Below are 20,557 nucleotides of genomic sequence, written 5' to 3'. Positions count from 1 at the left end.
TGCTGTGAAACTAATGCTGCTTTAGCACTTCTTTGTTGCAGTGTGCTTGAAATACACTTTTTGCTGCTGCAACCGGTGCTCAGCTGCTCCCCAGGGGATGGAGTGACTGTCCCAGCCCAACCAGGAGCTGCAGAGCTGAGGTCTGCTCCAAATGACACCGTCTGCCCTTGCCCAGCCCCACACGGTGCCAGGCTCTGTCATTATCACATTTTACAGCTCCCACTGTGATCGCTGCACCCATCCAACACCACACAACACACAATTACTGCTTCCACAGGAGGAAATACTTCACCAGACAGGGCAGAACTTACAAATAAAATAATTTTATTGAGTTTCTGCTTCTATAGCATGTGGCACATAAAGAGAATTAAGACACAAGGTGTGATGAGGAATGATGTATTTACCCTTCACTGAACAAAGGATTCATCTCACCCAGGAGCAATGCAAACACCCCTCTCTGCCAGCCATGATGTGCAGCCAGGGGTGACATGGTGACATTTGGGAAAATGGGAACTGAAGTTGACCTGAGGATTGTGGCTGATGAACGCAGTCCTGCTAACCTGAGGGGAGGAGAACCGGCTGCCTCGCTCGCAGATTCTACCTCGAAACCAAAATATTTGCTTTTGCTTGATTTAATTGGGGTGGAATAAACAGCACTAACGCACTTCTTAACTCAGAGAAAAATCCGTGATGAGAAAGTGTCCAAAATCCACAGCTGGCTGATAAAGATCAGCAGATTTAGCTGCAAAGCCAGTACTTGGGATGTTCTAACTTCATTCTTGGCCTCTGCAGCCAAGGAACCAGCAAAGCTTCATTTTTTTTTTTTTCCCCAGAACTTGACCTTCCTTCAGGGCTTGGGCTGAGAAACTTTATTCTTTAAGGAAGTGCTGACAGTCTTAAGAAAAAGGTTTGGAAGCTTTTTTTAGCATCAGCCATGTTTCCCTTTCCCCCTTGGGTCTCCCTTTATTCCTTGGATGAGATAAGGAATAGAGATCCAGTGGTCATGCAGGGGTGTCACCCATTTCTGTAACACCTTCTCCCTTTTTTTTCTGAATCCCACCCGTGGCAAGGCCGTTCCCTCCGCTCCAGATAACGTGGGGATGTCCTGGGGGATGAGCAGCAGCTACAAAGGGGGCTGAAGAAATGGTTCATGCAAATAGCTCTGAGGAGACTTCAGATACAGGGGAAAAAACCCAGGGTTTCCCTCCTGAGGAATCAACAGCATTTTTTTATATATGACAAAAGGAATTATGGGGTACACACTGCACAAACTTCTAAGAGCTCATGGACACCTCTACATGAACAGGAAACCTGGGAACACTCTGCAGGGCTGGGGCTGGCCACGAGGACGGAGCTGCTGGCGGCTTGGAAGAGTCTCTCCCATCTTCTGCCACGGCTTTTCCAGCGGCCACTGCCCCTCCGTCCCAGCCACCTCTGCTCTCTGCAGACACCTCCTCGCCCCTTTCCAGCCTTTGCACACACTAAAAACTATTTTACACATTATTTTACAGACCAAACTCTCAGCACACGTCTCAGTCCACCTTCTCCCTCTGGAAACAGATCCGTACAGCAAAAGCCACAAAAATAACATCACCTTGGGAGACATATTAGACAAAAACATATTTGACCACAAAACGGGTTTCTACCTTTACTTACGCAGGAACAACTACACCAGAAAGTCCCGCTGCTGCCACCGCCCCTCAGCAACCTGAGACTGAAGGCCAAGCGCAAAAATTACTTGGTTTAGTCCCATTTTCCTCTCCCTGCTCTGGATCACGGTGTGGGGGGCGGCTTGGGGGAGGGACAGGAGCCCTGGCTGTCGAAGCTCGCTGCCCGGCCGTGCCACTGGAGGACAGAAGAGAAAGCAAGTTAAGCAAACAGGAGGGATTATCTGGGGTTATTCCCAACCCTGCATTGTGTCGTCCATCCCCTCTTCCTCAGTATTCCCATCCCATCCCATCCCATTTTATCCCACCCCACCCCATCCCATCCCATCCACCCCATCCCACCCCTGCCCGACTCCTGCCCTGCCGTGTTCCCATCTGCTCTACAAGTTCCAGCTCATGCAATGCCTGTGTTTAACCACTCAGGAGGAATTACTGAACAATCTACTTTACTGCTTTGTAAATCAATTCCCAATTGTGAGGATTCCTCACCAAAAAAAAAAGGGGAAAATAAGCAGTATCTGTGTGTGCTGTGAAGACAAAGTGCTCTCAGCTCTTCCCTGCTTTATTGCTGTTGTCTTCTCGGTTTAAAAATACTGTCTAAGCTCAGAAGTACTTGAGTCTTTCCAGTCTGGTAATTTTACTCCACAGCAGCTCTGTCCACAGCACTGGAGACATTTCTCAAAGGGAAAATCAGATCAGAGACTCGGTGGATGGAGCAAACATTATTTTTGCCATACTTAGGGTATCCTAAATTATTCGTCATCTGCCTTGGGGGCTATTATCATAATTCAAACCATTACTCCTGAAGCTTTTGAGCACTTGCCCATCTCACCATCTTGTTTTATTAAATTCCAATGACAAATTATAGACATCTCATAGAGACAACGGGAGGCAGAATTTCCACTGCCTGGATCAATTCCCTCCCCTCCCACATAAGCAGAAACTCTTTGCTGGCTGATATTAATGTTCAAGCATGTATGAATTTCATTTCTCTGGGTGAAAACTCACTTGGGGAACCAGACTTCACGCTTGCCTTGGCAAAGCCATCACAAATGAAGACAAGAGAGCAGCAGCCTGGTGCTCACAGGGAGGCTGAGCAGGGCAAAGAGGCCCTTGCAGATGCTCCATGGGTTTGGAATGGTCAAAAATTTGGCCAGTTTGACCAGTTTGACCAGTTTCCTTCCCCAAAGAAGCCAGTCAGCGTAAAGTAACTCCCTGCACAGGTTTGCACTCAACAGCCTCAATTTCATCAGGGCTGAGCAGAAATTAATGAATGAAGATGAGAAACTTGTCCTGCCAAACAGCTGCCTTAAGGAAAGGAAACACTTCCTTCTATATTTCTCATGTCAGATATATTGGCCAAAATCCCTGAGGAATTGATAATACGGATACAAACTCCCCATGAGCATTGCCAGTAAAATAACAGATCGCAGAAATTACGATAGAAATGGGCTTTTGGCAGAGCCTTCCCCATGCTCTTTGCCTCCTGCTGGCTGCATGACAATGACAACGTTGCTACTCCAAAAATGTGATGAAAACTCTTCCAAGAATAAGTCCTGGAGATACTTTTCCTTCATTTAATTCGAAAAGGTGGGCCATGCATTGTGTAGTCAACAGTCAGAAACTGGGACCAGTTCAAAGTAAAAAAGGCCCAGAAGTCTGGAAGGGCTTATCTTTAAAGACAAATGCTTATTTTTCATTATGGGCATGACTCGGCTCTCAGCAGAGTTATCAGTTTTTATCTGGAACGATGTTTTAAACAAATAAATGCTCCCCTGCTGGATGTCAGAGGCACTTGGCAACATCAAAGACCCGTTTTGCATCGCGCTGATGATGCGACTCTGCGATACCAGGGTTTGTCTTTTGTAGGTAACAGGGGAAATTCCAGTTTTCAGAAGTTCCCTTCAAAGCCTGGAAGAAGGAGCAGTAATTTTATATTTCCCCTTGTGGACACATCCCTGAACCTGGCTGATGGGTGTGTGGAGGAATGCAGAAGGAACACGGGTGGGGTGGCTGAAGCACTCGGGGAGGCAGCAGCTGCCAGAGGGACCTCGGGGCTGAACACCAGGAACAACTTGTGCTGAGGGGAAGAAATTATTGTTGGAATAACCCCACAATGGAGCAGCAAGAGGGATTCTCCCTTTCTGCTCAGAAACTCGCCTTCTGAACATCTGTGTGAGGAGGATAGCGCTTAAAAGCCTGTAATTAATGATTCATTTGCACATGTTCTCCATGTTCTCTCTTTAGTGATGATGGTCATTAGTGAAGTGCAGTCATTATGGTTTGTTATTCACTGTTGATAAATATGGAGCAATCAAAGACATGATGTGCATCCGAAGCATTTCCCTTTTCACTGGAGCCTTTTGCATCAGTGAAAGCGAAGAAGGAGTGGCACCAGCTCATGGAGGAAGGGCCTGAGTTGCTGTCAGCACAGAAGTGAGGGGTTGGACCATGTTAGCCCAGCACTGCGGCTGCTGGGACAGGCTGGAGCTGCCCAGGTCCTCATGGTGGACAAAGAACCATTGTTGGACCAGTGGCCCAACGGAGGAGGAGGTCATTGGTCCAACATCATGGACACAATCATCCATCCATCCATCCATCCATCCATCCATCCATCCCTGCTGTGGCAGGGTAAGAGGGTCAGGGCTGGGCCATCCTCCTGGAGCAGCATGTTTCTGGTGACACTTTTCCTGGCAAATTCACCAGAAACTGTGATTCTGAGCTGTAGTCAAAATACGGTGGGAGCACTTTCTCCTGGCCAAAGCTCTTCCAAGGCACACCAGGCAGGGTGTTGGTTAGCAAAGAAATTCCATGTTCCCACACTTTTCTCCCCCCTGAGTGGTGGGGAGGGGGCTGGGACCCCCACCACAGTGTGGGGAGATGGCAGTGCCTGGAGCAGCTCCGTGTCCCCGGGCAAACAGCTCCGGTCACCCATCCCTCCATTTAAACATCAAAGGGACAATTCAATCCTCGCCTTGGGCTTGAGGTCAAGCACTCCATCAGGGAAGACTCAGATGAAGCCAGAGGCTGTCACTGAGGGTCAGAGCACACAGACACCATCACGAGGATCAACTGGGAAGCAAACGCTCCATTTGCTGCTGCTGCCCAGCACAAAGGCGCTTGGAGACGAAGATGAAGAAGACAAAGAGGAGGATGAAGGCTCAAGATGTCAGCACAGCCCGAGTTCACCCCAACAAAGGGTGAAGAAGGGATGGAGGGCCAGCAGTTCTCCCCCAGCATCCTCAGTCAGGGCAGAGGCACAGAGAGCCAGCAGCCCACAGAGCCTGGAAAGATGGAGCAGCTGCACAGGGACCCAGAGCCGAGGGTACAGGACCAAAACCCCCAAATTTCTTTCCAAAAATGCCCAAACACAACATGGAGAAGATGATGCAATGACTTGTAACCAACAAATACCATTTCCCATTAATTTCTCTCCAGCAGCCTGTGCCTTTTCCGTTCAGTTTTTCTTTTAGGCTGCACTGGGGATTTGCAGACAGCAGTGCTAAAACCTAAAAGGGCAAATAAACACAGGGACCATTTGCTTGCTGGCTCTGTGCACCAGTTTGTGGCAGAAATACCAGAACAGATGATCAGAGGGCTTTTTCTTTCCTTTGAAGCAGAGCTCCTGACCTGTGCATTGAGGGGTGAAATGATTCACTCAGGTTTTTTCCAGAGTCTTGGGGGCTCAGCCACGGTTTTCAAAGTATATTTTAGAAGGTGAGTCATCTTCCATGTCTTCCTTGGTTTCTTCGTGTTTTATCATAACAATAATGCTTTTTTTTTCTTTCTTTCTTCCTAGTGATTTTCAAAAACTTCACAGGAGTTTTTCTTTCAAAACCTCACCTGCATCTGAAAAATTGTGTAGTAAAGCCACAAAAATTGCAACCTGGAGAAAGAACTGCTGCCCCTGGGTCAGCCATGGCAGCTGGTGTCACACTGTGAGGTGCTACAGATGCCAAGAGATCAAAGGATAGATCAATTCCCTTTCTGCTGAAACCCTGTGGCTGCTGGTGCCCAGGTCCCCATGGCAGTGGGACACATGGAGCCTGCCCAGACATGGCTCATGCCCAGGGCCAGGATTCCAGCAGGGGAAGGAGAATGAAATCCTGGTGCTGCTCAGCACCCAAAGGCAGAGGTAGCACCGTACACAAAGTGCACAAGGGTTTAATTCTGCTCTGACTCACCCCCGTCCTGCATAGCTAATCCCTGGGCTGATTCACAGAGGTGCAAGGGGAGCTCACCGATCATCTCAGTTGAGGGAGGGTAAATTTTCAGGTGTCCATTGTCTGATATATCCATCTCCACTGTGTCTTAAGCTAAAATATCAATTGCCAGGTTTTCCCTTGAGTGCAATTGACCTGGGCTGGGACAGAGGACACTGAGCACAAACAGACTCCTTGATCATACAACAGGTTGGGTTGGGAGGGAACTAAAAGATCATTCAGTTCCAACACCCTGCCGTGGGCAGGGACACCTTCCACTATCCCAGGCTGCTCTAAGCCCCTTCCAACCTGGCCTTGGACACTGCCAGGGATGGGGCAGCCACAGCTGCTCTGGGCAACCTGTGCCAGGGCCTCACCACCCTTTCTTTGTTGGAGGAAGGAGCAGATTTCAAAGAAACAAAGGGTTTATACACTAATTCACACTACTCTGGAATCTCAGCAAGCCCAGTGTCTGCCTTTCACTGCAGCTCAGCACTGAACTTCAAGGGGAAAATGAGATGCTTTCTGTTAAGTACTTATTCTGTGGCTTTGAGGGAAAATACCTCCTCAGCCCCAGAAACTGCAGGAGGTTTTATTGCCTTTATTATCGTATCACTGGCCACAAATGCTGGAGCTTGTTTCTCATACTTGAAGTGTCAAAGGCATGTGTGCCTTTTCCACATCTCTCTCCTCCAGAAGTTATGACCTGAATCAGGCAAAGCCAAAGAGCTCTATAGAAGCGTGAGAGATCAGAGTGCAAGGAGGAAGAAAATGCCAGAGGTGGTCAAAAAGGTACCCAGGCATTTCAGCCCTGTTTTATGATCTGGGGCTGCATCAAGTCAATCTCCTTCTCTGGAGATGCTTAGAGCAATTACATTTGTTCTATTTATTCTCCCTCAAAGGCTCGGAGATGAGTCAACAGAAAAATCTTTTAGGATGAAAAATTGAAACTTGAAATAGGCAATATCCCTGGACAATTTGTTCTGCAATCAGAGCAGCATTCTCTTTCCTTACTGCTCTCAGTCTCTAATTTTAAAAGGAAAAAAAAAAGAAAAAGAAAAGATAAAACCCAAAATGTAACAGTCACATCTGTAAATACAGTTCTTCTCAGTCTTGCTTGCGAGCTCAAGGAGCTATTTCGAGGCAATACAGAAGTGCTTGTTTTCTAGAGTTCATTTCTGGTGAGAAAATTCCCTCAGCTCTGCTCAGAAAATCCCAGGCGAGAGCAGGAGCGCTCTGAAAGCCTGGAGCCAGCCCACTCACGCTGAGCACAGGCACTGAAAGGGAAGGATAACCCCACACACCTCTTTGAAGGATTTCTTCACCTCCACCAGCGGGTGCCAGTGGGCGATGGGCTTGCGGGGGTACGCCAGCATCTCGTTCCAGTGGTCTCTGCCCAGCCCCTCGGCGTTGACCCCCACGCGGCAAACGCCGATGATCTCGTTGTGGCCCACCCTGAGGAACGGCAGAGAAGCAGCAGCATCACCATCCATCCCTCAGGCTGCCCAAACCTGCCCAGGCAACTCCTGGCTCCTGCTGCTGGTGAGCCTGGGCTGTGGTGTCTGCCCCAGCACTGCCACCACCACGAGCAATTATGGCAGTTTTTAAATTATTTCAAAGGCAGATCAGTCCAGACACAGGATCTGGAAGGAGTTTGACTAGAGCTCTACAGCAGGAATAACCCTAAGCTCAGCGATGCATAATTCATACACCCAGGGCCGCTCACACATTATTTGCTTTCTAACATGGGATTCAGGATAAGTAAATAACCAAGGGGAGCATGGCACTTGCTCAAGGAAATGCCATGAAGCAGGGACCAGCTTTACCAAACTCGCTACTTTTCCATAACCATAAATATCAATGTCACTGTAGCAATAAATCACCAGAGACAGGTTGATACCACTGAGCTCTGCCATCGAGGCTGTGGAAAACACTGCGGAAAATTGCATTTGAGAAGGAAAATCTGCACCCAATGGGATGCTCTCCCCTTCAGCTCTCCAGAGCCTCCCACCTACCGATCATAATCCATGACGGAGATAAGGAGGCTGACTTGATCCATGTTCTCGGGGGGAATGTCAAAGATTATTGCTTCATTGTAGGTGGGATTAAGTGTGTTTTTCTTTATGGTGGTTTTCTTCTTTTTCAGCCTTCGCCCGTCACAGAGCAAAGACACTTTGACATATGGATCTAGGGAGGAAGAGATAGGAAAAGACCTTTTGTTGAGGGAGGTATATTTTGTTTCCTTTGCAACACAGAAACAGCTTTATCAGAGGATGGGCTGTGAGTTCCAATGAGCCAGAGGCACTCCTCAAATGCACTTTGAGAAAAAAGTTTGTTTGTAGAGCAGTAAAAGCCACCATTTCTCATACTGGTGTGGGTGGTGACCTGAGGTTCAGGCACCAGAGAACCAGCACTGCAATATTATTATTGCAGAAAGGATGAGCTGGCTTCACCTGAATTCTCAATTCTCAGACATTTCGTATGGCTCCAACTGAGCAGAAACATTTTCTGCAAAGGTCTCTGTTGTCATTGCCTTTTGTACAATGAAATTCAAATACTCTTAAGTTGGTGTCTGGAAAAGACACTGGTTTTTATGATGAAAACCAGAATTTGTGCACGCTGAATGTCAGCACTTTGAAACTGTGAATGCAAACAGTCTTCAGGTGGCTGTGATCCTTAGGTTTGACTACTGGCCACTGGACAGGGGAATGCACATTCCAGTGGGATTTATCCAGGTGGCCCATGATCCTTTCCTGATCTCGGGGTGAGACAGTTGATTCTGGCTATAAAGGGTTGCAACAGATCTAAGTGTCCAACCCAAGAGATGGATCAGAGCTCTGGCACTCCAAACCCTCCAGTGGGATGGGAAACAACAGACAGATAATTCAACTTTAAACATTTTGTTTGCACTTAAAATGCAGACAAAGCTTTTTCAGGTGTTTCTGGGATGGTTCACCCACCATCCACTGAGGATACTGTGAGGGAAGAGGAGGAAATGTGGATGCAACGGGGTCCCCCTCAGCCACCAAACACCCACCTGAGTAACCAGTGATGTCCATAGCTTTGAGATTCCTGCATTTAATGACTGTTAAGGTGAGGCGACCTGCAGTTGGCAAATAACAAAGGGAAAACATGATCTCGCCCAGGTCCACGCTTTCCTTCAATAAAACAGAGAACACATTTTATTGGAAACGTGCAGAACCAGCCAGGTGCCTCCTCCTCCTCCACCACAGCACTTCCTCTGCTCTGCCATTTGGAGTGAAGGACACTTCATGGTGGTGATTCCAGTGCACCCCAATACTGTCTGGCTAAAAAATGAATACAGAGAACAGGAAAAATGTGTTACAGCTTCACATCTAAGTTAAGGACAATCTCCCTCTGCCTCAGCAGATTTTGTGCTTCCCATTGCAGCCTCCCAGCAATGCACAGCTAATGCACAGCTGATGCACTCCTGCTCCCCTGCTCACACAGAGGAGATGGGATATCTCACACCAAATCAATGCAGTAAGGAAATCAAACTAATACCAAGTTTTGTGTGAATGTACAGTACATGTCTCTAGTGCCTGGTTCCTCCAGGAATGTGACAAACACAGTGAGGTGACAGAAAGATGAGCTCCTGACCCTCAGTGGTGCCATATTCTCCGGCTGTGCACTGCAACAAACTCCTCGGAAACTTCCTACTACAGCCAGTGCCATCAGTGCACAACACCACAGACTGGTTTGGGTTGGAAAAGACCTCAAATATAATCAAGTTCCAGCCCCCTGCCATGGGCAGGGATGAATTCAGTGATAGAGGTTTACGACTGTGATGGTGCCCAACATTTCTGCATAAAATGAAAACATCTTTGAGTAACACACTGGTTTTCTCTGAAGCTGAGCGTGAGTTTTTGGGCAGTTACCATCTGAGGTGTCAAAGCTTTAAACCAGAAGACAACCATGAAGGGCCCACTGAGCTTTTAGTTTGTGACATGTTTACGTTTGGACCACCAAGCCCTCTGAGACGCCTTCAAGGAGCTGGCACAGTGTGAGGCTGTGTGTGTGAGTATAAATGGGGAATTAACCAGCAGATGGCACTCAGAAATGTTTGGTACTTTTGGATTACACAGAAGCCAATGCAATTTAATCTTTTAGTGCCCCATCAAATAACTTTTATCCATGGCTCTTAGCACTTCTTGTACCTGCAGCTTCATCGACTACACCTCCTAAAAGCCCTTTCCATCATTGCCTTGCCATTGGGAATTCAGGGAAAAATAAACAAACCAAATGTCTTATTTAAACTAGAAAGCATCATTATCTGAAGTCAGCAGAAAAGATTTCCAAACACCTTCTAAAAATGGATTTAAAAAAAAATATCTTATTTTCTACATACAGATCCCACATCTGTAGAGCAAACAACCCATTTATTTTTGGAAACAGTGTGTTTGATTCCTTTCAATGTGATATAATGATCTGCTGAAAAGAAATTGTAGCTGTTAGGAGTAGAGTGATGGAACTAGAAAGACAAGTAAATGCACTTAAAGCTTTGCTAAGTGTTAGGGGAATAGATCTTGTTGATGGATGAGGTTTTTGCCAAATTATTTCCTGCTCATTCTCAGGTAAGGCAAAGATTAAATCTTTATTCCACTTAGACGTGCAGAATACTAATGAATATTATATAAAATCTTGATTGAGTCCATTCTTTCATGCATTCTTTGTTCTTAGTTAGTTTGGGAGGAATGAGGTCAGGAGCCCTTGGACAAGATGTCAGAAGAGAGCAGCCCCGTGTGAGATGGTGACAGCACCCTCTGGACACCATCTCATCTTCTATTCCTCTCCTTGCACTGAGAGGACCCGTTCAGGGTATAAAATGAACATAAATTGTTCTTTGACCTCACTGTATCAGGTCAAGAGATTTCTCTTTGCAACCATAAATACAGGAGAGCAAAGCGTGTCCTGTGGGTGCATTATTTTCTTGCAGATTATAAACATTGGGACATTTCCAAAATTCCTATCAGTACCTTTTAGGAAATAATGGAAGCTCTGAATCAATAAACTTGAAACCAAAAATGTTTCCCTGATTCACAAGCTGTACAGTCATTAATTAAGTAGCTGAGTGCTGGCTATTTGACCAGATCAGTGCTTGAGTGTGTCCCTACCCTCTTACCCACACCATTGATCTCATGCATTATAAGGCACCCAGAGCTTTCTCGGGGTTTTATGCAAACTGTATTTACCCTTCCCAATTTTGATTAAACAGAAATGTCCTTGGGTGTGCTACAGCTGGCTGAGATGTTCCAGGAGCAACACATTCCTTAAGAATGGCACAGAGAGGACGAGGGGATGGAAACAAACGTGGTGCTGGATGTGTGGCAGCTCTGCCAGGCTGCTGCAACAGCACATCTTGGGCATGGGGTTGGCTCTGCTCCCCTCACACCTTCTCTGGAGGCTTTTCCCTCAATAACCCTTCTGCTGGCACATCTCCACCTGCTTTTGTGGGGTTTTCCCCCATTAAACGAGATTATTTAGCCAGGAAAACATCCTCTATTGCTTGCAGAACCAACAGGCAGATTCCTCCAGGAGGCATCAGCACACCTGGTGCACTTTGCTCCCCTTCCAGCAGCCCCTCTCTGGGTGAATGGATGTGCCTGGTGCCTGCTTGCCTCACTGCCAGCATTTCTGCTTTCATTACCATCCATCAGTCATAACATCTGTGGCTGTTTGCAGGTTGGAAGCCAAGAGCTGTGAGCACCCTGCTAACTAAAACTATTGCTTTCCTCATGGTTGATCCTGTGCCTCCTTCCCACAGCACTTCCAAGCAAGGTGCTCAAAAGGCAGCACAGAACAGCTCCCAGCACGCTCCAGCGCTGCCCCAGGGTGCCTGGCAGGCACCAGATCCATCCCTGTGTCCTCAGGCTGGCAGGGCCAAAGCTCTCTGCGCCCTCCTAGGACAGCTCCAGCCCCACAGCCACCTCCCAGGGTGACATGCTGCGTGCCCACCGTGTCCCCTGAGTGCCCTGGGACCGCGTCCCCTTGGGCACAGCAGCACAGGACACGGGGCTGTGCACACCTGCTGGACTTCACAGAGCTTTCTGAAAGTTCTGAACACCCTGCAGCAGAGCAAGCACTGATGGAAGTCACCAAGGGGTATAGCTGGTGGGGAACGTGGTGCTGAGAGAAAAACTGAGAGTTACAAAGCAAATGTCTTCTGGCACTGCTGGCCACAATATATATTCATGTTTGACAGCTCCCTCCTCAGCACAGAAAGCAGGAGAGCAAAGGTATGAGATGAGCTACGAGGGAAGCTGCAGGACAGATTTTTGCAAGTTGTGGCATTCTGCCAGTCACTGGGAAAGATGTGACAGGGCCCACGCTTCCAGCCACAGGGGTGGGGATGTCTCATCTTTCAGTTTCAGAAATAACAATGTGAAATGACAATGGTGATGGCTGATTTGGTGTCCAGCTGCAGAGCAGCTCAGTTGTTCATTCGCCCTGAGGACCAGCCAGATCCTCCTGGGAGGGCAGAGGAGGAGCAGACAGCTATTATGGAGAGGTTAATGTCATTGCTCTGCACTCAGCGATCAATGTGAGCACTTGGCTTCTCCTGCCAGCCCTGTGGAACATGGAAGGGGCTGGGACTTTTCCTCTCTGAGGCTTGGCTTTCCTTCCAGGGGGAATTCAAAAGAACTACTAAAAGACCCAAATCCAACTCTGGAAGGGTTGCCAGCAGCACGTCCAACACCTCTCAGCACCAACGGACTGGTACTGGCCCCGCAGAGCTCTTTCTTACTGGGATCATGTGCACGTGGCAGAGAACTGTGCCATGGCTGCAGGTCCCTGGGGCTAACAGGAGGCAAGGGAGTCAGGAAGGATTTACCCCTGGGGAGAATCCCCACACCACCCAGCAGATACTCACCGTCGTGGCGTACTGAATGTCCCTCCAGATGGAAGTCTCCCGGGAGAGGTCTGAGTCCTCGAACAGGTTCTCCAAGATAACCTCTCCTATCATGTCGTGCCTGGAGAACCTGTCAAAGTCAAAGACGCTCAGGTGGAGCTTCCTGCTCGCCAGCTCCTCGTGGGGCACGGGGAAGTGGAAGGACTCGTCGAAGGTGGGGTTCAGGGTCTTCCTGTGGACTCGCGTCTGAAACTTGCGCTTGCGGTCGGGCAGGAGGTAGATCTTCACGTAGGGATCCGAGCTGCCGCAGAAGTCTTTGGCTGGCAAGTCAAAAGCCCTGAGAATTCGGACAGTCAGCGTCTCGTTCTCGTAGTCGTACTTGAGAGTGAAGTTGATTTTCCCACAGGTTTTCTCTGCCTCCTTCTTGGGGTCCTCGGTGTCCACAGTCTTTTGTTTGTAGAGCTCGGGCTTGATGCGGCCGATGCTGGTCGGCTGCTCGGCCACGGCCGGCGGCTCCAGGCCGTAGTCCATGCTGGACACGTGCATCTGCCGGGGGAGGTGCCTCTTGAAGGAGATGTGCCTGCAGGAGGAAGACACAAACAGCTCTGTGGGTTTCCAAGCACATTGCTCTCCTTTTTCTCCCCTGGACTCAGAAAGCAAGAGAGCACAGAACGAGTTCAATAGGTGCTCCTGACCTCTGCACAGAAACCATGTATGTTATGGATGTGAACAGAGGGGAACACCTCCAAAAACCTTCAAGGAATCAATCCAGCAAATTTCTTAAATTCCAGAGTATTTGCCACAAGCTGCACTTTCTCACCTGTGGCACGAGTCACAGCCCACAGCTGAACAGACGGGCCCCAACAACTCCTTACCCAAATCACAGACAGCACCACATGGAGACTTTCCCCACCCTCAGTCCTTACACTTCCAAGATACTGGCACTAAGTGCTCTCAGGCAAAAAAATCCCTTTTTTTTTTAATCTTTTTCTTTTGGTGAGACAACCACGACCAGTTCAGAAGGTGAGGCTTTACTCGTAGAACCACAGCATGGTTTGGGTTCAGAGGGTTTTAAAGCTCATCTCACTGCATCCCCTGCCACAGGCAGGGACACCTTCCCCTAGGTCAGCTTGCTTCCAGCCCTGTCCAGCCTGGCTTTGCTGGGTATTGCTGCTTCCAGACTTTTCCAAGAGACTCATCAGAAACTGATAGATAATTGTTGACAGGGAGGGAGGCACAGCCTCGTCGGGAAGCGTCTCTTGCCTTGAGCTCTCCTCCAGCACAAGCTGTATGTAAGCAGAGCTTTATCTGAACAAAGCATAAAAGCTTTCTGTGGACTCAGGGCATTATTCCAGATTATCTGGTGTTTACAAGAGCACTTTATAGAGTTATTTAACCAAACTAAGAACTCTACAGCCAGAATATTAGCTTTCAGTGATACATGGTGCTTGGAGACTTTGGCAGGTTCCTCAGAGGTATTTTGGATGGGGTTAGGCTGGGCTGTGAATCAGAGGAACCTGCCAAGGAGAAAGTGGGTTTGAAACCTGCCCACGTACAGCCAAGTCACACTTTGTTTGTCCTAATTCAGACAGGCTGAGGGTTTTTTCCTCCTCTGTTGGAAAGGTGTAATAAAAGCAGAAGGAGCGTGTGCATGCAGAGAGGGAATCAGCTGTCCAAAAGCAGCAAGGATAAATAAAAGAGTGTGGCTCACAAATGCAGGTGGCACCGTGCTGGTTTAACTCAGCTCCTTCAAACAGGGGGCTGCCATCGGTGCCTCACTAATCCTGCAAAAGTGCAGCCAATTTTCTGAGCAGTGCCTGATTTCCCTGTCACACTCCTGTGCACATCCCAGACACGGCCAGTGAGGCAAACAGAAGTTCTGGGGCACAGCCAGGACCCTGTGATCCCTCTTCCCTGTCCCCGTTTCACCGCCTTCTGTGTCAAGGAGAGATGCTGCATTTCACAGGATCACAGAATGGTTTGTGTTGGAAAGGAACCTTAAAGCTCACCTCATTCCACCCCCTGCCATGGGCAGGGACACCTTCCACTATCCCAGGTTGCTCCAGCCTGGCCTTGGACACTTCCTGGGATGGGGCAGCCACAGCTGCTCTGGGCACCCTGTGCCAGGGCCTCACTCCACTCCGAGTAAAGAACCCCTTTCTAACATCTAATCTAAATTTCTCCTCTGTATCCATGCTGAGAAGGTGTCCCAAGGTTCACACAGCCTTTCCCTGACTTCCTGAGGAGGATGCTGATGTCTCTGTCCCCATCTGAGCACAAGCACCGAGCGCAGCTGGTTCTGGGCTTGTGCAGTGAGCGATCCATCAATTGTGCTGATCTAATTGTTTCTGCCAGGAGCCACAACAGCAAGAGAGAGCCAAAAGGTCTAATTCTGTCTGACAGGGTACATCATTGATACTTCAGCCTGCCTCTCATGTTAGAACAAAATTAAAGTGGCCAAAGCATGCGGGTGACTTGACACAATGAGGTCAAGTCGCAGTAATAGGACCTGAATCCCGAATTTTTTAAAAGGGCCATGGTAAACCAGTCTTAACACATTCATTGGTTGATGGCCAAGCTTTGGACAGTAATCTGGTGTGTAGGTGCTCTCCTTAGTCTCCCCTATGGTATCTGAGCCTCAGACTCCATCCAACAATCTTCCCACATCTCCAGCTGCTCAGAGAGCTTTGCCCCTGCTGAGCACCCCATTCCTGCCATTCCTGAGCATCCCCACCCAGCAGAATCATGGAATCATGGAGTATCCTGAGGTGAAGGGGACCCACAAGGACCATCCAGTCCAGCCCCTGGCCCTGCACAGACACCCCAACAATCCCAATCTGGGCATCCCTGGCAGCGCTGTCCAAACGCTCCTGGAGCTCTGGCAGCCCTGGGGCCGTGCCCATTCCCTGGGGAGCCTGGTCAGTGCCCAGCACCCTCTGGGGGAAGAGCCTTTCCCAGTATCCAACCTAAACCTTCCCTTTGGCCCAGCTCCAGCTGCTCCTTCAGGTTCTGTCACTGTCACAGAGAGCAGAGCTCGGAGCTGCCCCTTGGGAGGAGCTGCAGCCCCCAATGAGCTCCAACCTCAGGCTCCTCCAGGCTGAGCATCCCATCCCAGCCCTCACCTGGTGGAAGACGCCGGCTCCGTGGTTTGCCTCTGGATCCGCGTGCGCCGCATGATGTGCTCCTTCATGGACATCTGGACCTCTGCAGGGATGTCTGGGGAGGTGTGGCTGATCTTCACAGCTGCCTCCAGAAAGCTGATGGCCCCCGTGTCCTTGAGCTTGTCTGCCATGCTGTCCTTGTCTCCTGCCTCGCTCCGCAGCACGGCCAGGTGGGAGGAAAGGGCCTTGTTCCTCCAGGGAACCCAGCACAGCTTCCAAAAGAGAAACACAAACACTGCCACCAGGGCCAGGCCACACACAATAACTATCACTGCAAGGAGGCTGACGGAGAGCTCTGAGGGAGAGAAGGACAGCGACAGGGAGGGATGGGAAAGAAGAAAAGAAAAGACAGATGGTGAGAAAATCATAAGCGAAAGGGAGAAATGGTCCAAACTGACTTAAATCACAACTAATGGAGAATTCTTAGCAGGTTCTTCAAGCCAGAGCCAAGCCCAAATGAGCAGCCCCTGACAGGCTCGGGACACACCTGGGGAGAAATGGGTATCTCCATATGGGCAGAGCTGTGATGTTTTACACCCTGGTGCTTAAACTGGCTATAAAATACCATCCTTGGTTTGTTCTGCGGCATCAGCAAACTGCTGAGTCTGAAATCAAGAAGATCTGTACAATTCCACGACAGAAACAAGCTCGGGTGCTGTACCATAGAAAGTGCCTTTCTGCTTCATGTCACAGCTGCTCAGGCACAGTAATGAAAAAATCCATCTACCAGGATCCTGGAAGTGGATTGTTGTTGTACTATCAGCGCCCACATCTTGTCCAGATGTGCCCATAGGGAATAAAAAGTAAATAGCAGCACCAAGGAAAAAATAATCACAAGCTGCTGATGCAGAGAAACCAAACATAGCAGGAGTTTGTACAGAAAGTACTACACAGTCTTCCTCAGTCTGAACAGCACTTGAGCTGCGTGTGTGCTCTGATGCTCTGAGACACTTTTACCTCATGTGTTGTGTATTTCAGTCTTTTTTTCTGGAGAGGAAAGAGCTTCCGTACGTGTGGCTGATGAATCAGGAAAATGGAAGAGATATATATACATGTCTGTGTGTATAAATATACATATATATATATATATATATACATACTTCATCTAGGCTGTGAAATGATTCACAGCACTGCACAAAGAGAAAACATTGGCTATTTTTGCTTCTCTACAGTGTATTAATTCCCAGATTGCCATCCAGACCAAAACTCCGAGAGCTCAGGATCCCAAGGAATACCAGTCCCTGATTGTGGAGCCAGGTTTTGTTCTGGAGGTAAGTCTGCAGTGTCAGGACTATGGACAATTCCATCACGGGTTGCTTTGAGCTCATGGACAATTCCTTGATTGCTTTGTTATTTGTAGTACCCAGTAAAGCCACACTCCTTAAATTACCCAAGTGCAGGACAGGACAGACAAGCAAAAAAACACCAAACACCCCAAAAGTTCATATGGAACAAGCATAACCTCTTACCCACCCTATCTATGTCTATTCCTGGACCATAAATGTTCTGTGTGACCACACTGAATTCCCTGCCTGAGCCCCAAGGAACAGGGTGTGTGCCCAGTGCATTTCTGAGCTGGGAACTCCCCTCTGTGCTCCATCCCAGCTGCTCTGAAAGTGATTCCTGATGTGCTTTACCTTAAACAGGAGCCATAAAACACCTTCTGTTCCCTATAGTTTTATAAAGCTGTAATAAGACATTTAATTATAGAATCACAAGATGGTTTGGGTTGGATGGAACCTTGAAAATCATCTCATCCCACCTCCTGCCATGGGCAGGGACAGATTCCACTATCCCAGGTTGGTCAGACCCCCATCTAACCTTGCCTTGATGTTAAGGCTGAGAAAAATCTGTGAAGTATGAGGAAAGACTAAGTTTTTATCTTGAATAAAGAGCTGAATTTCAAAATTACTGAAAAAAACCTCCACAACCACAACAAAACAACAAACCCCCCACCCACCATTGGTGAACCATGACAGCAAAGTGTTCAGGAGCACATTTGTACCATCAACTTTCTCTCGGGTCTCTCTGGGAATGCAGCAGCCAGTGCAAATTTGGGATTCTCACACCAGCTCCTGTAAGTGAAATCTCCAGGCAGCATCAGACACAAAATGTGACATCCACACCCGAAAAAGCCTGGGAAGCCATCTGCTGTTCCTCACATCCTGGAGGAAAGGCACTGCTTTCCCACAAAATCACTGAGCCCAGCAAATCCAGCAGGAGCTCCAGGTAAAGCTCCCTGGCTGCCCACGGGGCTTTTGACTCGAAGGGAAGGGCTGGAAGGTGCAGATGGGAAGGATAAACATCACCCAGAGGTTTTTGCAACTTCTCTTTTCCTTCCCAGCCTCCTGTGCAGGTCATTTATCTTCTGTTGTAGCTCCGAGGTGGAAACACAGATCGCTGCTGGGGTGAATAAACAGGTCCCATCTTATTCAATAATAAATAAGGTTGTACCAGTCAGCAGCAGAACTTCCTTAGAGATTTGCCTAAATGTATTCTCACCAAAGCTGAGAGCACAGAGGTTCCACTTCCCTATACTTTGAGTTAAATCTTGGAATTGTGCCCAGGAAACTCAGTGTCAAACATTCATAAGAAAACTCAAGAACCTGGACTTTTTTTGCAAATACCTCTGTGTTGGTACAAAGGAAATCATTGCAATGCAGAATCTCTCACCGCTGGGAATTGCTGCATGACAAAGAAGACTTTTTAAAATATATTTCCACCCATTCCAAGGAGTTTTATAGGCTGCATGGCTCTGCCAGCACACCAGGCTCATTAATGGAAACCATCAGAAATAATCTATTATCCTTTCAGAAAACCTGTTGCCAGCTTGAGAAAGATCCTGGCTCCTGTCATTCCTTGCAGGGCTGGCATTCATAATGTATCTGACAGGACTCACAGATACTTTTATGCATGACCTCCTACTCCTTCCTCTGACAGCTGACACAAAGCACTAGTGGAAGGGATCAGGATTTTACAGACAGTTTTTAAGCATCTGCCTGCTTAGAATATTGGGTTGTTTGAAGATGACATTGAATTCTCCAAGACTTCTTCATGACTTATTAAACTTAAATATCAATTGGACAGAGTTGACCTTCATTGATTTAATGAGCTTTCTCTTAGGAATTTGAAAATACCATTTACTTTCTTAAAAATACCTGGTATTGAAAATGCTGTGCTTTAAATGTCCTTTAACTTACAAGAAACTGTAAAAACAAGATAATTCCTCATCTAACAGAAAATGCCCCGAGGCCAGAGGCTGCTTTGGTATTCCTGGCATGGGTGGAGGTAAGGCCAGTTCCCCCAAAAGGACACCTCAGCCCAGGGGAAGAATGAGTTCCTTGGTTGATATTATCCCCCTTTTGCAAGGTTTGGATCCAAGGTGAGGGGAAAAGAGGGAAAGGAGGGGTGTGCCAGCATCCAGCAGTGAGGAAAGGCTCTGTGTAATGCAGGAACAGCTCAGATCCCAACTGCTCACAGAGAAATGTCCCACCCGAGGCAAAACACGACAGGAGCTGTGTTTCTATTCTATTCCCCTCTAAAACATGAACAGTTATTTGTCACTTCATTATCAGGAGAGTGGTGTGGTACAAGTGCAGAGCAGCTCCAGCCATTCCTCACCCCGGTCCTGCCAAACTCAGTGCTGCTCCCTCATCCTCGCCCGGCTCCCACAGGAGACACGGGAGAAACTGGAAAATCGGTCTTATTACAACTTGTAATTGAAAAGATAAAGCTTAAAAGAAGGAGGTTGCAAACACAAATTAACACGGCTGTTTTCCAGCCTGGCTACCCCCGGGAGTGAGCGCTGCTTCTCAGAGGAACCCTCGGCTGGAAAATGTTTTTGGCTGCAGGGCAGCAGTGACAGAGCTCCCGCCTGAGTAACGAGGAAGGAGGGGAGAACAAGGATCAGGGAAAATATGGACATGGCCACTGACAGGATCCACCCCTGGAAGTGCTCAAAGCCAGGCCAAGACCTTGAGCAACCTGGTCTAGTGGGAGGTGTCCCTTCCCATGGCAGGGATTTGGGTCCATTCCAACCCCTCAACATTCTGTGGTTCTGTGATTCTATGATCTACCTGCTTGAGCTGACATGTTAAGGGTAAGCCACCGAGCTTATATATTTATTATATACTTATTTTATAACCCCCTTGTTACCAAAACACCACAGAAAGGACCTGAAGCCAACAGCGATGGGGACTCCAAGAGCACAAACGAGACTGGATTCTCTCCAAACCCATCCCATTTCTCCTTTGACTTGACTTCTTGGTTTGTGTTTTTACTGTTTTTTAACACCCAAACCCGTTGCTATTAAACCTCACCAAAAAGCTCAAAACTGCAACAACTCCAGAGTCACTACTTCCTACTGCCTTTAATAAAAGACAAACGGCCCAGGGGAGGACAAAGAAAGAGTGGGGCAGTTTAAAACTGTAAAGCTAAACTGAGGAAGGGGCAAACACTCCTTGGCTGGTCCAGCCCTTCCCACCACGGTATCCATGAACTCGTAGAGCAGCTCCTCAGCACAGCCCCCCCTTTTCGTTTCATCCTGGATGGGAGCTAAGGAAGAGATACGGTTGAACTGCCTTTCAGCTTGATGTCCCTGCTGACTTCCTAATGCCCAAACTGAGTTACCAAAGGGGATAATTAGCAAAGTCCAAC

At 48.1% G+C, this 20,557-nt stretch overlaps 1 protein-coding gene across 1 annotated transcript in view; it reads right to left on the bottom strand.

The window, feature by feature from the left end:
- Positions 1-307: 307 nt before the first annotated feature.
- SYT6 (synaptotagmin 6) overlaps positions 308-20,557 on the bottom strand; it is a 34,821-nt gene continuing 14,571 nt past the window's right edge. Inside the window, exons 2-7 of the mRNA XM_042013475.1 lie at positions 15,863-16,196; positions 12,762-13,320; positions 8,907-9,027; positions 7,885-8,056; positions 7,174-7,324; positions 308-1,845 (exon numbers count right to left, since the gene is read on the bottom strand). Coding sequence (XP_041869409.1) covers positions 1,774-1,845; positions 7,174-7,324; positions 7,885-8,056; positions 8,907-9,027; positions 12,762-13,320; positions 15,863-16,196 — 1,409 coding nt within the window. The 3' untranslated portion in view covers positions 308-1,773. The remainder of the gene's footprint in view (positions 1,846-7,173; positions 7,325-7,884; positions 8,057-8,906; positions 9,028-12,761; positions 13,321-15,862; positions 16,197-20,557) is intronic.

Source organism: Corvus kubaryi, unplaced genomic scaffold (assembly GCF_017639235.1).
Source record: "Corvus kubaryi isolate FWS band 111438036 unplaced genomic scaffold, C.kubaryi_AGA036_p1.0 split1-37355, whole genome shotgun sequence".
NCBI lineage: Eukaryota > Metazoa > Chordata > Aves > Passeriformes > Corvidae > Corvus > Corvus kubaryi.
This window is presented reverse-complemented; position numbering and strand designations above follow the sequence as displayed.